The sequence below is a fragment of the Candoia aspera genome, chromosome 3 (genome assembly GCF_035149785.1).
Source record: "Candoia aspera isolate rCanAsp1 chromosome 3, rCanAsp1.hap2, whole genome shotgun sequence".
Taxonomy (NCBI): domain Eukaryota; kingdom Metazoa; phylum Chordata; class Lepidosauria; order Squamata; family Boidae; genus Candoia; species Candoia aspera.
In genome coordinates, this window is record NC_086155.1 from 68,582,094 (window position 1) to 68,600,897 (window position 18,804).

Genomic DNA, 18,804 nt, shown 5'->3' on the forward strand with positions numbered 1-18,804 from the left:
GTAAAACCAGGCATTTCCTCTTGCAATTCTATTCTTATTTAAGAGAGACAATGAAGTTCTTGTTTAACTTTCTGACTACTGTATCCGGTAAGCCTTCCATGATATGGTATCAGAAGTCAGACTTTAAATCTGGGCATTCCTAATATGAAAAAAAAAAAAACCCTTTCTCTTGCTATAAACACAGGAATTAGACTGTTCTAAGAAAAATGCATTGCATGGTGGAAAACCTCAGAATCCAGAGAACTTGTTATTGTCATTATCTTTTAAGATGCAAATGTAGTAGAAAAATGTTTCTTAAGCTATGTTTTGTGGAACACCATTCTAAGGAGAGAGAGTGTGTGTGTACACACACACACACACACACACCCTGAACATTGTCAAAGGGACTGAAGATCCTGCTACTCTTTCCTTCAATTTATCTTTTTGAAAAGAGGATTTTTGGCAATCATTAAAGCCAAGACCAAATATCAATATCAATATAGGCTGAATGTAATACCAGCTCTTTAGTTTCTTTTAAAATATCTTATTCCAGACAGTGATAAAATATGCCATCGTAAGCAAGCTCATACAAACCATTAAGTTTTATAAACAGTGTATTAAATTCATGGAACAATTAAGTATTTTATTCATTCATTCATTCATTCATTCATTCATTCATTGTTGCCCAATTCCAAAGTAAGTCTGGGTGGCTCACAATACACAACAGAATAGAATAAACGTGATAAGAAGAAACAAAATGAAAACCAAACTAGAAAAGAAGAAAAAGAACAAGATGGTGAACCCAGAAACAACCCGAACACCCCACAGCATCAAGTGGGGGACTTCAGCCACCCTAGCCCAAAGCCTGAGAGAACAGACAGGTCTTTATGGCATTGTGGAATGCCAGCAGGGAAGGAACCATCCTGCTCTCAAATGAAACCTCATTCCAGAGGGCTGGCACTGAAACAGAGGAGACATGCTTCCTGGATCCTGATAGATGGTATTGTTTGATCAAAGGAACCAGGAGTGCACCAGTCCTGTTGGCTTAAATTGACCAGGCAGACACCATGGGAGATAGGCAGTCCCTCAAATAACTGTCATGTGGGGCTTTGTAACTCGTAACCAGCATCTTGAATTGCATCTGGAAGCAAACTAGCAACTTGTACAGCTCTCAAAGCGGTGGTGTCATATGGACATACTGAAGCATGCCCATCACTGCCCACACTGCTGCATTCTGAGCCAGTTGAAGCTTTCAAATGGTCTTCAAGGACAGGCCCATGTAAAGCAGATTGCAATAATTGAGCCATGAGGGCATGAATGACTCTCTGAAGAGCCTCCTGATCCAGAAAAGGGCACAACTGATAGCATTAGATTACATCAAACACAACCTTGATAGAATTTAATCTCTCCAGTGACATCTTGGGAAGGTCTGCTCAAGTTTTTCCTTTGTCTGAAATTACAGGGACATGGAGAGACAACGGGCCCTTTCTGAAGGCCCTTCCCCCACACTTTGATGATGATGATGATGATGATGATGATGATGATAATTTATTAAATTAATATGCTGCCTGACTCCCAGTGACTCTGGGTGGATTGTAAAGCACTCTCCTTTATGTTATTTAGAAGGTCATTGAGCACAGTTTTATTTCACCAAGTCTGCAATCCTAGTTAAATATTGGTATTCATCTTGGGGGAGGGTTGCTATATGACTGTTGTTTTTAAATGTGTTACTGTGTCATAATCTGCCCAGGCTCTCCTGATCTGGGTGGACTATAAAACTGTACAATAAAATAATAAGTAACTATTTGATCATTATTAAAAAATAAGTGCAAGGGAACAGGGAATATGGAGCTGTATCTCTTTGTCCCCCAGTAGGTCCCAAATTGCATTGTGGGTTGGATATACATGTATTCTACATTATCCAGAAGTCATCTATTTGTTTAGATGGTCGCTCTTTGGCAAAGCAAGAGGCAGGTAGTGAGACTTAATCTGGAAAAGTGGTTCCCCCCCCCCCTTTATTGGTCTGAATCAAGCTCATATTTACTGGGATTACTTTTGAGTAAAAAAAGGGAAAAGTAGCTATTAGCTACATTTTTAAAATAACTGATTTCCCTGCTTCTAGGACAGAGAAAAAAAAATAACACCCTAATTCAATCTCTGTAACTTCTTTTTCAGGCTAAAATTCACTAAGAATCTGCAAATTAAAATAGCTTACTCTGTATTTTTATAGAGACAGAGGTAAATAATATAAATATGAAAAAGTTAATGTTTCAATAGTAAGCAGTGAGCACATTAAACAATTCTGATAGCATTAGAATATTAGAAATGTTTTATATTTATTAAGACATCATTGGAGTACAAAGCCAAAGTCTTCACTGACAATATATAGGCTTTGAAATGTTGTATGATGAATTTTGGCTTCAGATTTTAAAAAAATGCTGTAGTCATCAACAAAAAAACTGCTACCTTGCTTCCTGTGGGGTTTTTTTTCCCCTATTAAAAGTGCCTCAAACTGTAAAATCTGCTACTTTTCCTTAATCAGTTCCTATAATTTTGGACCATATTTATGTCTTTTAGATTCAAGTCAGTCAGAAAGTCCCAGCCAGCCAAGTGAAGCTGATATTAAGGACCAGCCTGAAAATGGTGAGTTTTGCTAAGCTTAAGTCAACTGAGTCTTTTTGTGTGTGTGTGTGTGTGAATTTCAACCACAGACCGCAGGATATGCCTTAGGTATATTAAGTATGTCCGTTTTCCTTGAAGCAAGGCCTGGGTAGTTCTGAGCAGGCTGTTATTTGAAGCTGCAGACAAGGAAAATGGAAAAGCACGTTGTTTCTGGGTACACATTGCATACTCTTAACACTTTCTTTTTCCTTGAGAAAAGAGGAAGAACTGAAAGGATAGCGAAAAAGACCAGGAAAATTTGCTTGCGGATTCAAGGCAAGTACTGGAGAACAACATCATGGTTCCCCTTATTTTATTTTATTTTATTTATTTATTTATTTATAAATTTATTCACCACCCATTTCCACCTCATGGGGGACTCTGGGCAGTTTACAATAAAATGCAATTAAAATTTAAAACCATTTCAATACAACAATACAATAAAATAAAAATATAATAAAATCTAAGTGGCAAAAGATTTAATCAGTCCGTGAGTGTAACAGGCCCCTCAAAATCACTTAGGGTGCTAGCCATCCCCAGGTATAACTATTCCCCCTCCCATTCCAAGCCTGCTGGCAAAACCAGGTCTTTAGTCTTTTTCGGAAGTCCAGGAGCAAGGGGGCCTGTTTGACCTCTGGGGGGAGGGTGTTCCAAAGGGATGCAAGCTAGGCAGGATTATGAAGACTGAAAAAAAATTATTACACGAGTATTCATATTAAAAGTTGAAAATACTACATAAAATTCCTAAACTCATTCCTAGACATTCTAGTTGAGGAAGAAAAGTCTTCAGAAGGAAAGAAAAAAGGATTTCTAGACTACCATCCCAGAATAAAGCTACAAAATGTAAGCCTCTGTGGGACTCACCAAGAGGGAATGCAATTCCCATAGGGCTGAGTTCTGAGCATTATAGAATTCTGGCTGATCCGGTTCAGGCAGATAAAGGCCACTGCCCTGCGATTCATTGTCTAGGAGGAGGTCTGTCTTTGGGAAAATCTGTAATGAAGTTTGTTTTATCACTGTGTGATTCAAGTAGGTGATTGCACTTGATAAGAGCTTTCCTAGTCAGCCTGGGTTATGCTTATATTCTGTCTGGAAGTGAAGGCTGCAAGGTGGTGGTGGACACAGGAATTCAGAGTACCATTTGGAGTGGAGTCATTCTTACTGAGCAGATCTACATCAGTTCTTAATGAGGAGTAGATTCAGCAGTATGCACCTTGTCTGCTGAAGCGTAGACTATTTGGGGAGATGAGTACCTTCAGCAGCACAAAGCACTGGAGTCCTCATCAGTGACACGCTTTGTCAGCATTTGCAGGGACATGCCTCATGGTATTAAAAGCACAAGAACACCATATAACGTGTAAAAAAAATTGAAAGGAAAACGTGGCCTTAGAATTCTCATTTCTTGCCAAAAGAAAAGACAATTATGAAATTACAGTCTTTAATACTTGGTCTAGAAGCATGTCATTTAACTTCTCAGCTATAGTTTTCTTACTGTTATCAGATTAATTTCTTCCATTTTAGTGATGTTGGAATAAGTAAGAAACAAAGTTAAATGAAACATAAAAAGACATTAAGTCCACCAACAGTCTTAAGAGTTATGATTTGGCAGTAAAATGTTGATAATACATGGCTTTTAATAAAAAATTTACACCTTTTTCGAGTAATTGATTATATTTACATATACACTTGAAAAAGGGACAGTATTCATTAGCCCAGCTGTTCTCCAGTGTTTGCTGAATTAATTGCTCATTAAAAAATAGGTTTTGTCTAAATATCTTCAATATTCAAATCAAACAGCTTGGTAATTCCAAAGCATACCTTAATTGGGTCTTCAAAAATGAAAGGTACCTTGTTCTTCCTTAATAGTAAAAAGTATCAAACAATCTCTTACAGTTGTTCACAGAACCCTTGCGTTAATTTGATAATCACCTTAGCTTGTTAATGTGATATAAGTACTCAATAATTGACTTATTTATCTATAAAGATAAGGTTGGGCATACTGGTTAAGTTCATGATTCAAAAGAATATTTGAAAAAACAAAAGTAGCTAAGCAGGTCTAAAAACAAAAGTGACTCTAAGCAGGTCTAAATCAGCAGCATGAAATGTATTTCGGTAGAATGTAAACTGGTATCAGTGTTGTTTAAAGTACGTTTAACTTTGGATGGATGGTGCTTTTTAAAACAAGCACTATAGACATTGAATAGCTTAACCTGGATCTAGTTTTACAAAAATGGAAAAGATGATGCCTCCATCCCTCAAATGTTAGATAGAAGAAGTGGAGTAGCAGCCTGGAAAAGGTGTGCACAAATAGAAAGAAAGGAGATAAAGAGGTATAGTGTGTAGGAATAATTTCTACACAGAATTTTTTTTAATTTAAAGGAACAAGACTAGCCACCTCTTGAATGGCTAGTCCTTTCTAGAAAAAGGCTTGAATGTGTCCTTTTTAGAATAATCATAAAGAGGTGTAACTCTAGAAGTTTTTTTTTTAGATTAACTCATTTTAGAAGGTCACCCAGACCCTAAACTGTTAATGTTATTTACAGTTAGGGAAAAGAGGCCAAATCCTTGAAGCTGACTTGTTTTCATTAAGTATACTTAGAGTTATAATTTAAAGTACATGATAATTTCTAAGAAATACTGATAGGAGCCATAGAGAGGGTTGTTTTGGTGAGGAAAGGTTAAAAAAACTCTCTGTCCATGCTAGTTTTTCAGTTCAGGACAAATCTCCCACTAATACATGACCCTTTGTTAACTGAGAGATCAAGAGAAGACTTGTAGTCAAAATTTAGAGCCAATGTCGAAGAGTGGTTACAGATTTGGATAATGTGGGGAGACTGTAACTTGGATCCTCACTGACCATGTAATTGATTGCATTACCTTGAAACAGTGACACTAAATCTAACCTATCACAGTAATAATAAGAATAAAACTGAGGATGGAATAAATGAAACCATATCTAGCATTCGTTTGCCTTTGCTCAGAACACAGTGTATCAGTAAAGAAGAAAACAAGTAGAAAGGTTGCTAATTTAAGTAGCAATTTTAAAAGGTGTTGACATTCACTGCATTGCTGTGAATGGAAGTTTTTTATATATCACCCTTTCTAAATTACTTCACGAGTGAGAGCTATTAGCTTTTTGTCAGTTCTTGCTCTGAAACAATGGTCATGTGCAGAATAACTGGAAAACTTTTGCTGGCACAATTTCTAGTTAATTTCCAACCAAAATGACTAATTGTTTGAAAAAGCTGGAAATCTGAAAGGCTAGATTGTGACCAAGATTTTTATTGTTGGGATTGGACATTGGAAAAAAAACAGTAAAACTTGCCCCTTGTTTAAAACCCAAACTTACTCAAGTTCAATTGGTCATAGATTCTGTTGTGTTCAGTGAAACTTACTCCCAGGAAATTGCTTAGAACTGTGACATTAATTTTTTTATGGAAACCCTGATAGACTTGGTTCGCACACATTGATCCATAGTGTAATCATGGTTTGTTGATCATATCACAATTAGACTGGGTCATATATGAGATGATAAACCATGGTTTACAAACCACAACTGCTGGGTTCACACAGGACACTTAACCAAGCCCAGAGGAACTATATTATGCCCAGAGTCTTGGGATACTTAGTTTTTAGGCATTCCTGAGTAAAAGTAACAATGGTTGAACAATGACAAGCTGTAGCTAGAAAATGAATGGAAGTTTATTAACTCCCACAAAATTTCCCAGAAACTGAAATCTTCTACATGTGTTGGACAAGTCATTTCTGCCATTCTTTTGCATTACTTTTTTTCTTTTATCAATCACATTGCTCCACATATTTATACAAATATGCTATATAACTCTTAGCCCTAAGAGTTGCACAAAGCTAAGCAGAATTGTATTATTTTTCAGTTTGTTGTACCAGATGTGACTGTAACCCATTTTAATGTTTGAGGAGCTTTTGCATAAGGATTATAAAAGTTGTGTGCATGTGCATGTTTGTTCTGCTTCTGGATACACTTGTTAAAATATTATCTTCCTTTCTCAAACATGACCAGGGGCCAAACTGTGGGTCACATGGGATGCCACTGATGTGATTTTGTTATCCTCCAGAATGTAGTAAGAGCAATGGAATAGCATTACTAGGAATAAGTTACATAAGTTGCTATAACCCTTTCCCCTCAAAACTTTTTTTTTCCCTTCTAAAAATTCCCTTCAGAAATTCTCTTCTGCCTGTTGAGAAACAAGGGGGAAGAGATTATGGCTAGAAAATAATTCAGATGGGACACATTATTTATCTCTTTCTCTGCCATTGCTATTTTTGATTCACATATAAAGATAGAATCACATTGAACTGTGCGTGCCATGTGTAAATTAGCCCTAAATATACAAAAATGTCATTCCTGTACATAACTGTCTTTTCCCCCTTCCATTGTCAAACATAAATTACCAACTCAAAAGACTTCTATGAAATCAGAAAATCACTTTCTTGTCACACAGAACCCAGCCACATACAGCTTTGCTATAACTCATTCAATGCATGTTGAAATGATAATATAGTTGATGTCACGAGTACTGATGGCGAGCAGGAGGGGGCCTCTATCCAGGGGGGAAAATGCATGCGTGGTAGCGAGAAATTGAGCAGTCATTCAAAGAGACACAGATCAGACCCGCCTTAACTTTTGGGGTTTATCTGTCTGGGTTTTTCCCACACTTCTTCAGTTTGTTAGGATTTTCTGTCTTATGTAGCAGCAATAAACACTAGAGACCTATTCCTCGTCTCAGCGTGATTCCTGACCATTAGGACAGTTACATCATGTTCAGTGTCATCTAACATTCTTAAAGTATCCAATTTTAGTGCCCCTGCTTCTGAAAGAATTAAAGAATCTACCAGCAGTTACCGTATTTATCACCATACTGAAAAAATGGCAGCTTGGTTTATAGTATCATTTAAATTACAGTTCCAGGAGTATAAATGAAGGACATTATCTGACTTTGGAAGAAAGAAGTCGAAAGACAGACTTCATACTTTTAAACTTAGGGAGATGAGTAGGCAGACAGGAAGGTCTGCTTTACCTGACACCGAATTACGGTTCAAAACAGGATTTAATAACCAACCAACCAAGGTCTGATGTAACTCTCATAGCTTCTAGGCCTGCACATATTTCCAAAATGATTTGAAAGAAGTGCTTCCAAGCTCATGTGAGTGCTAGCACAATGCTTCTCTGCTAGTATTAAAGCAGCCCTCTTTTTTCACCCTTCTGTGTGAGACTGAAAAAAAATTGCAGCTACCTTAGGACTCAGGGTTAAAGCAGTTACTTTTTTTCTGTAGGCTCACATGGAAGCTTGAAAAAAGGCAGGGGGCTGCTTTTAATGAATAGCAGAGCAGTGCTATATTTATAGGCAGGGTCTGTAGCACTTCTTTCAAGTCATGTTCAAAGTATGGCCTAGTAACTTTCCAATAAAAATGTGTTGATACAAACATTAGGCAAGGCACTCTCTTTTTACTTTCCGTACATGAGAGAAGACCAAAAGCTTCACTCTGGGGTGATTCCACAATGTTTTCTCCATCCAGAGATGGTTCCATCTCTGCCTGGATTTTATATTTATTTTCCTACTTACATTTTTAACTATAACTTAGGTGGATATGTTTTTATTATTATTTTATTGTAAACTGCCCAGAGTCCCCTGTTGGGGGGAGATGGGCGGTGACATAAATTTAATTAAATAATAAATAAATTTGGACTTATGTGACTTTGTTTTATTCTAATTGGAATGACTTCAAATAAACCACAATCAAATCAAGAAGTGATTTGGAAGGGAGAAACACATTCTTATTAAGGAAAATTAATGATTTCCCATTGAATATGAACAGAGCATCTTAATGAAGCTTGATTACATGGTGTAGTGGTCCTATCAAAATATTCAGTGTGTAATACTAGAGAAGACTTAATAAGAACTAGCCTTATAACACAATGCATTGAACTGAAAAACTGTGAACAAATACACAACTGTTTCACTGTGTTTCCAGAATGAATCCATATTCTCTGAATAACGATTTAATTGACATTCAAATTGTCTAAAAGATTGCAGACAGAAAGAGGCATGTATGTTGGTAATACACACAGAAGTGGTCTCCTGTTTCCAGTCAGAGAGAGAAGACATTTTTGTGTAGATTGGCTTAATGAGACATCATCATGGTTTCTTAGTGCCAAGCTACATATTTTTCTAAGTGTTTTTGTATGCTTAGCACAACTAATCCAGACTCTCTCCCATGGGAAACACATCATCCTTCGGCAGCAGGTAGAATTGGCACCCTTGCAAATATAACGAAGGGTGGCTTACCCGTCCCATCCTTTATTCTCATTTTTAACCCCCAACCTTTAGACTGTGTGTGAAAAATAAAAAAGAAATAGAATTTATAGACCCAGTCTGTTTTTGTGGGGCTGCTCTGGGTTTTTGTTTCTGTCTCAGCAGTAGGAGAAAGGGTTATCCTCCCCCAGGTTGTTTTGGGCTGTTGTTGACTGGGCTTTCATATTCACATAATACAATAGTTCCCTTTGACCAGTTAAGCATATTACATGAACACAGCCAGAGCGTAGCATAGAATAACTCTTATTTTTATTTTATCCTGCCCCTCATATCTATAATTAATCTTCAACATGATTATCTCTTCCCAGTGTTATCCAAAGCTTAAGAAAAAGCTTCCATTGCATTAGTGAACAATAAGGATCTGAATGAATAATCTGGATGGAACATATAAAGCAAATGTCTAGTAAGCATGTACAGCTACAACATTAATGATGTAATTTATGTCTTACAATTGTAGAAAGAGTTGTATGATTTTTCCACAATCCACCCCTAGTTGGATTTCTCTTGGCCTCATGTGGCTTCTCATGGTGAAATGATGAAATTCAAGATATAAATGATGAGATAAACATGCTTGATAAGAATAAACTGGAACATTGAACATAACATTTATTCCATTAAAATCTATGAAGACTGAATTCTTGCATCTTATAAACTGCTTCTGATCCAAGTCAAGTTTAGAATTAAAAGTCATTGCCCACCGATGTATACTGTCACAACTACTTATCACGGGAGTGCTCTTCATGGAAATAATACACATTATTTACTGTATGTATTACATTCAGAAAAAGTGTTTTGGAACTCATACAAGCACAACAGCTTTCTGCTCTTTATTAAAGCAACCCGTGAGCCTGGAAAAAAAGAATACATGGCTCCATTTAAGTTAGGTAACATTAATTCAGTTCCTTAAAACATCCACAATATATTTCATGCTCACACCAAAGTTGCCCTTTGGGCTGACTTGATGACTAGCAGAGAGGAGCTGTGCTTTCAGGAGGTCCAAAGCATTTCTTCTACATCGTTCTTGAAGCATGCATAGCTCTGTTCTGTGAGTTAATTTCCTTTTGGAAATATACGAGTATAAATTATGTATGTGAGTTTTCTTATTGAATTCAGAAAAATGTAATCTTATTTACCAAAAACATCTAGATCATAGCATCTCAATAGCACTCCCTTACAGTACCATTTATATATAGTACAGATGCAGGCTTTTTGAGATGTGTGTCTCTTTGGTACCAATGAGGCTGTGGTGTATGCAAATATAGAACCATGGTTTTACAGTGCCATTTTGTGCATATCTAATCAGAAATGTATTTAATTGAGCTCAATTTCACTTATACCCAATAAAATGCATATAAGATTTCAACCTTACCCAGATGTTAGTATCATTGCCATTGTGCTGTGAATCCCCTGTTGTAGATATGGAACATAGTTGACTGTCAACCCAAGATAAAGGTCAATCCAATTCACGGTCAATTCTCAAGACACTATTAAGGCCAAGTGTGGAGGCTGCCTCATCAGTGACCTCTATAAATTTCAAGACTTGCCAGTTGATAAAGGACTATGTATTTCACAGTTGTTAACCATTAACCTCCACAGCAAAATATACTAATAAAAAAGGGAAAGGACTCAATCAAGCAAGACCCATATAAAGTACTGAAATATGAAACAAATGCGTTGGGTTTGACAACATTGCTCAGTGGTACCTACAAATGAGAAAGAAAAGGAAAAGGAGTCTGTGTCTTTGCATGTCTTCCTCTCTGGTTGCAGCAAACAGGATGGAATGAACATACATTATCACTCTTCTAGCATTCAAAACAACAACAACAAAAGTATCTGTTACAGCTTCTTCTTCATCCTCTGACCCTATCAGGGGTGTCTGTGAGGAAGGGGTCAAAAAAGTCAAGATGGTGAACACACAGCTATGGCTACCATCTTGTCATTTTTTATTCCCCTTCCCCAATGCCCCTGCTTCTTGTGTTGAGGAATGAACAGGAGTAGATTAATTAATGAGAAAATGTCTGTGTGTTTGTGTATGAAAGGGAGTGTTAAACAGAATTTCCATTTGCACAATACCTTGTCATTTCAGCAAGAGGAAGCCAGGATGTGGCACAGTGGAAAGGGCCTGGTGAGGCTATTGACGGTATGGTGGGCTGCTTGGTTTATTTCTTGAGGGGATCTGAAACTCCATCTAGTAAGGACCTTTAATCCTAGACTACGGTTATCTACCGTAGTACCGTACCACGGTTATCTACGGATAGCTACGGTTATCTATTTCTATTCTGATAATATTCCATGATGGTTAAATATTGGCTACCTTTCACGAAGAAATTTATTGCAGAAAAGGCTTTATTGTGTAGAATATCCAGTGGAATTACTAGTTTGTTACACAGTATCGCACCCAGATCTTCTGGAACAGGTTGCACTCCTTGCACGTGTTTTCTCTGTTACTGCTGTTTTTTAATGTGTGGATGTATTTGCATATCTATGTTGTCATACTGGAGGCTGTTGTAGTATACTGTATAGCACCTTTTCACTTGGAGGATTTTCAGTCTAACTGGCATTACTTTGATTTTCTTTTAATGCCTTATTATTTATGGGGTTCAAAAGACTGAAACACATTATTAGACAAGGAACTTCAGATTGTATCAACAGGATTTGTGAGTTAGCAGATTCCCTTGAAGGTTTTTAAAAAAAATTTCCAACTGGTCAGGTATCTAATTGCTTGAGGCAGTATAAGGTGTTTATGCTGGCTCTCTTTAATATTTTACCACCTTTGAGGGAAAATTTCATAATATCCCTGTGAGAGACCAGATCTGCTCTTGTGGGGAAGGGGAAGGATGAGATCCTGACACATTTTCTATTGTTTTACTCATTTTATAGAGATATTCATGCTACTCATATCACTCCATAAGTTTCGTTTTCGGAGTCAGACGTGGGCTGAAACCTCACATTTCTAGTCCAGCACCTTAACAGCTAGACCAAACTGGCTATTGCTTGAACAGATTTCAAATGTTGTTGCCACAAGACACAAGTAGGGTGCTTAGAGATGTGGAATCTAAAGATCTTCCAAATATTTCTGAAAGTAAAGCTGTCCCTGCTACTTCCATTGTTCTCAACTTGTACAGGGAGTTATTGCTTAACAACCATTTGTTTAGTGATGGTTCGGACTTACAGTGGTGCTGAAAAAACTGACTTATGACCAGTTCTCACATTTACAATCATTGCAGCGTCCCCATAGTCACATTATCGCAATTTGGGCGCTTGACAACCAGTTTGCATTTATGACCAACACAGGATCCTGTGGTCACATGATTGCCATTTTAGACCTTCCTGGTTGGCTTCTGGCAAGTAAAATCAATTGGGAACCAGTGATACACTTAACAACCATGGTTCACTTAATGACCACGGTGATTTGATACCAGCCGCTGCCAAAAAGGTCATAAAATCGGGTCAGATTCTCTTAATGACTGCTTCACTTAGTAACCAAAATTCCTGTCCCAATTGTGGTAGTTAAGCGAGGACTACCTGTACTTGTTTCATGAGAGAATGAAAAATCCAAAGGTGGTTTTTACATTCCTCTATCAGAACACATCTGCAGTAACAATTCACAACTAGTACCATGAAAGTGCATGAAATTTGAAACAATAGAGTAGTCCATCCATCTCAGGCTAATCTTTTGGGGCAAAATGCTTAGGTTGATTATGGTGGCCAGATCAAGTTGTTCCTCAATGATGATTTACGGATCCATTTTTCTTGGGTTTCTGATTTGGGTTTTACAGTAGAATTTGCCATGTTTAAAGGGAGTTTTGCTTCACTTGAGGAAGCACTTCTTAATCATGGTACATTGGGGCATAGAGGAGGAGGTGATGTGTGGTTTTGGTGATAAGCAAGACCATCCTGAAAAACCCTAGGAATTGCTACCCACATTTATTATATACAGTACCTGTTGAGAATTTGTGCATATCTCATTATGTGACTGTTTAAATGGCTTTAGCACCTTACTGTTGTAATACTAAAGATTTTTGAAAGTTAAATATTAATGACATAGCAAATGTCAACAACTGCTAAAAATGAAGAATTAAAATATTCAGGAATGCAAGTACGCAATCCTTTCGTTTTCACTCAATCCCATTTAGACAGATGCTAGGGTCATCTAGTTAGATCTAAAACACATAAGAACTCAGTAACAAACAAAGCTTGTAATAATGGAGCATGAAGACTGTGTTGATGGTTTACTATCTAGCATTGATTAATGTTGAGCATATTCCTGCGCTATAGTTATGATGTGCAAAATGGAGAGATTTACCTTCAGAACATTGTTTTACCCCCGCAAAAGCCAGCTTAAAATACAAAATTAGTTTTGTACCTTTTAGGTGGGTACATGTAATGATGCTGCACAATTGCTTAAAGAGCCAAGTGATGCTTCAGAAAATCAGTCCTTCCACTTGTGGCAGTTAAATCCAACAAACATGGTACCAATTGTTGCATGAAGTGAAAGGGGATTTTTTTCCCCCAAATACTGCATTTCTATATCTAAATATTATATCTAAATATTATGTGCCATTAAGTTGGTGTCAACTCTAAGCGACCACATAGGTAGATACATCTAAATAATACCATTCAAATTGCTGATCTCACTATTTCATCAATATCTTCTACTTGGTAATGACAGTTGTGCTCAGCAATACCTTCCTGCTCTTCATTCAATCATTGATTCATTCATATTGTTACCAAATAATTGTATTTTTGCAGGTATTGTTACCTATACACATTTATTGGTATAGGGATAATATTTCATGTACACACCTGGAATAATGTCAACTGGAAATAATGGATCTGATTTCTGAATAGATGTGTACAAGATATTGTACCTTTTTTTTTAACTTAATGTTTTAATTGTTTTTACTAAACAAAGGTAAGATTGTACAAAGGCTCCATCACATTGCAAGTTTTATATTTTTAGTGCAAAATTTTTTTAAAAATTAGGTAGAAATTAGAGAGACGTCCAACTCTGGCCAAGCAGGAAATGTTTGAAAGTCTTCACTTGATGCCTGGAAGCTGTTGGGTCCAAATAGGAAGAAATGGGTTGAGGTTTGATCCCAGCAAAATAGCAATTCCGTGATCATTCCATCTTTGGCACTGGGTGGGGTTGCACTCCATCTGAAACAGCAGGTCCACAATGGTGGGGTCCTTCTGGACTTTTCCTGGCAGAAGAACAGATAGAGACTGTGGCCAGAAGGTGTGCCAGTTGCAGCCCTCTTGTAATGGAAGCAGTAGCAACAGTCACTTATACCCTCCTCACCTTATGTCTGGACTGCTTTTTACAGGGGTCTACCCTTAAAGACCATAAAGAAGCTAAAACTGAAGCAGAATGCAGCAGGCCATCTGACAACAGGTGTGAGCCATTACTGTCATCTAACACAACTTACGAGAGCTGCATTGGCTGCCAGTGTGCTTCAAGGTGCAATTCAAGGTTTTGGTTATCACCTATAAAGTGTTACATAGATTGGGACCCAGTTTCCTCCAAAACAGTCTACTCCAAGTAGAATTTGCCTATTCAATATGATCTAGCAGAGAATGCATGCTGCAAGATCCTGGGAAGTAAAAAATGTGGGGTGGGGGGACTCAGAATCAAGCAAATTGTTATGCCCTCCCTCCTTTGGAACAGCTTGGCCTCTGACCTCTTCCACGATGATGACGGCAACAATAATTCCAGGGATTTAAGACTGGTTGTGCTGAATTGGACAATAATTTTGAAGTTGATAAGAGAATGCTGTGTTACAAATGTCAGTCTGCTATGAATATTAATGTAATGGTTGGGATAAGAATTACATTTTGCCAATGTTTTGATTGTGTTGTGGCATTGAATTGGCATTGTGTTATTTTAGGATATTATGGTATCATAAACTAATGAGTGTTAAGGCAGTTGAGGTGGCATATAGGATTTAATAATAAGTTCAGCAGAAATTTAGATCAAGGATTGTTCCAAGAGAAGAAGGCTTTATAATAGATTCAGTTAATGTACTTTATATCTATTTTGCCATGCATAAATGGAAAAAAAAGGCTTTGCAGGTTACTCTTTTTTTAAAGCAAGCAGTATATTATCACCTGTTTAATCCTTCCCCTTATTTCATTCACATTGCAGCAACCGCCCAGAGTCCCCCGAAGGGAGGAGATGGGCGGGGACAAATTGGAGAGAGAGAGAGAGATTGAGGGTCCATTCCTAATAACTCAGATTTAGGGGGAACATGTTTGGTGATCATCTGGTCCTGAAAGGATAACAGTGTTTCCTGTTGTGTCACATACAGAAAGATGATTCTGCAGTGGTGGAAGAGTTTATCCATAAAAAATTGGCCATAAAATTGGCAGGTTAATAATTAATTGTAAAATAATGGTAAAATGTTTGAAACATTAAGGTATAGAATTATAAAAAGCAATAAGATTTTTTAACTATTTCAATTAACAATAAATATAAAACAAACAGCAATGAAATACAAAACAAGCAGCAGTAAAAGCCAACATTTACTGTATATTTAACGTTTGGTTAAGATTCTAGTGTGGGTCCTTGGTACTCCCTGAGCTTGGTTGTTTGCTTGCAGACATTTCATTACCCAACTTGGTAACATCATCAGTGCTAGTGAGTGTGGGGTTTGCTCCCTGTTTATATACAATATTTACCTAGTCGGCTTTATTTACAGTAGCTTTTTATATACAGTAGTTTATATACAGTAGCTGTTACCTAGCTGGACAAAATTCTTATATTGCTTTTAATTAAAAATGGAAGCAAAAGCTTCTAACTCTGTGATTGTACTAGCAGAAGGGGAGAGGGGAAGCATAGAAGCCATAGGTGTGCCCATAGTTATTATTTTAATGGTAAATCACTGTTTTCCTGTTCTGTCTGGACCACTCTGAGCAACAAGTACCTTTTATATGCCTTTTTTTAAGATCCGTTTTTAAGCTATCTTGAATCACTGAGGTGGGGTGAAGATTCTAAAGCTGAATCTAAAAAATCACCAATGTTATTTCATATATTACAGCTACAATTGTTGTTGTTGCAACCAGCCAACAAAATTATGGCAGCAATGATTTTTTAAAAATACACCTTTTTACTATTTTCTCTGTCTTTTTCAGAGACCATAAATATACCAAAATGATTAATCTTCTGTAGATTCCATTTCAATTATTTTGAAAGGAATTTGAAAACTGTGTCATAATCTACTCTGACTAATGGAAATGTTTATTAATAATGATGATTCTCTGCTCTGAACATTTTTCTTTGGATTAGAAATGTGCAAAAGCTAAAAATGCTAACAAGGCATCTGTTGTTTTCTGTGTTGTAGCTCCTGAAAGGGTATCTGTGCTATGAATAAATTGTTAATTTTTATTTCACCCCAAATTATTGATTTGTTTTAAATATTATAGCAATAGTAACTTACTTAATCTACTTGTTGTATATTAATCTTTTAAAGTTTCAATTTTAATCATATTTATTTTTTTTATATTAAGATGCTAGAGTAGAAACCATGAGACTGTGAGTTTGTTTGTTTGTTTGTTTGTTTATCAAATTTGTCACCGCCCATCTCCTCTGAACAGAGGGACTCTGGGTGGTATACAGCATAAAACAATAACCATACAATAAAATTCCAATATAAAATATAGACTAAAACAATTTTAAAGACTACCAAATATAATAAAATCCCGATGGCTGTGGTCTCATTCAGTCCTTGCGTAGGAGGGGGACTTCAAGGCACTAGCCAACCCCAAGTATGACTATTCTCCTCCCTGCCCCAAGCCCGATGGCTTCAATTCCCTCCAGAAAGCTAGGAGCAATGGGGCTAATCTCACCTCTGGGGGCAAGATGTTCCAGAGTTCTCATTCTCCCATAAGCATGAAAGGCAGTTGGGTGAGGTAGGGTCAGTCACTCTCTCAGCCCAACCCACTTCACAGGGTTGTTGTCACAGGGAAGATAGGAGGAGGGAACATTACGTATGCAGCCTTGAGTTGTACAAATAAGGTCAGATAGAAATCTAATAATAAAATATTAGATTGAAAACTTGCCCTTCTGATCTTCCACAGGTAAAGGAGCAGCTCAGTCCTAAGTTCCTTCTCCTGTTACTTTGTTTGTTGTAATTGCTTCCCAAGTTGTTGCTCTTGAGGTCATAATTGGATGATTGCCAGAGACCTTATTATGGAAATTCAAAATTCAGCAACAGCTGTCATTTTATATGCCATTTTTAGCATCTCCCTTAAAGAAAGAATGGGCAACTTTCAGCCATAGGCATCTGAAGAAAGCCAAGACTCCATCAAAATAACCCATGTGAAGTGATGTCATGATACAAACTTCACCTTTACATACTTGAGCCTAACATCTAATACAAGTGTGTTAGTCGTGTGCTTTGTGTCTTGATACACATTTCAGCACTAACCTCTGTAGCTGCTGATACTTGCAACCAACCAGATGATACTGGACTTAAACTGCCATCATTCATTGCGGCCAACATGGTCCTCCTCAGCTGTTTTTCGGTCATCTGAATGGGAAGATAGCAGGACCATGCACACTAGCCTTTGAGGGTTGTAGGTCATGAGGACAACTTCTCTTTAACACTTTTTGGGGTAGTATAGAGACAAGTTGGAAGAAAAAGTGATAGTTGACTTAATTCTCTGTAGTGTTACAGTTTACTGCCTTTATTTCAGCTCCGTAAACTGGTTCTCTATGAAGTAACAAGTGTTCATCTGGACTGTAGTTGTTGGGGGGGGGGTTGTTTTTTATGCAACTGCCTGGACTAGTTTTCTTGGCAAGATTTTTTCAGAAGTGGTTTGCCATTGCCTTCTTCCTGGGGCTGAGAGAGTGACTGGCCCAAAGTCACCCAGCTGGCTTTGTGCCTAAGGCAGGACTAGAACTCATGCTCTCCCAGTTTCAAGCTGGTACCTTAACTACTACACCAAACCGGCACTCTAGAGTGGAGAATATATATCTACATCTACATGAAGTAAAAAAATCTAGCTAGAATAGTTTCCAGCTCTTTTCCCTGACACCTAGTGTTCCATACTCCTAATTTATTTTATTTCATGCTTTTCATTTCAACTTTGTTTCTTCAGTAAAAGGACCACTAAGTCATACACATTTCCATTTTCAGATGGAACAGCCATTGCAGGATATAAAAAGCAGCTGCTGCCTTTCTCTTCTTTTAGCCTCCTGTATCGGGCTGACCCATATATGATAAAAGAGTAAAGTGTTATTCTGTTAAAATAAAAGTATGAGCTAACTGGCTAATTCCTTGTAAGGAAACCAGCCAGAAAGTTAAGTGAAGTAAGACTTCATCCTCATATCCTCCTAGCCATAGCTGAGGCAGCATAAAGTCCTCTTTAGCTGTTCAGTTTGAATATAGCATTTTACCTCTTTTCCTAACACACATAAAGGTAAAGGTAAAGGTTTCCCTCGACGTAAAGTCCAGTCGTGTCCGACTCTAGGGGGCGGTGCTCATCTCCGTTTCTAAGCCTTGGAGCCGGCGTTGTCATAGACACTTCCGGGTCATGTGGCCAGCATGACGACTCGGAACGCCGTTCCTAACACATATAGCAGTGGTATAATCCAGCATGCTTCATCAATAGATTAGATATGCCTACCTTCTATTGAACACTTCAGTCTGCTGCAGGTATCATCCATCATGGCCATTTTGGAGAGATTAGACCAGTGCTTCTCAATCTCAGCAACCTCAGTTCATGTTGGCTGGGGAATTCTGGGAGTTAAAGTCCACACACCTTAATGTTGAGAAACACTGGATTAGATACCTGGCTTCTGTGAAGGCAT

The 18,804-nt window shown here is 37.5% G+C and overlaps 2 protein-coding genes across 4 annotated transcripts in view; one reads left to right on the plus strand and one right to left on the minus strand.

Moving 5' to 3' along the window:
* The window catches only part of NFIA (nuclear factor I A), a 327,174-nt gene that overhangs the window by 185,399 nt on the left and 122,971 nt on the right, over nt 1–18,804 (plus strand). For all 3 annotated transcript variants that reach the window (XM_063298036.1, XM_063298033.1, XM_063298032.1), the window contains exon 3: nt 2,557–2,622. In XM_063298036.1, the coding sequence (XP_063154106.1) occupies nt 2,557–2,622 (66 nt within the window). The remainder of the gene's footprint in view (nt 1–2,556; nt 2,623–18,804) is intronic.
* TM2D1 (TM2 domain containing 1) overlaps nt 1–18,804 on the minus strand; it is a 310,656-nt gene that overhangs the window by 83,382 nt on the left and 208,470 nt on the right. The gene's annotated exons all lie outside the window — the stretch shown is intronic.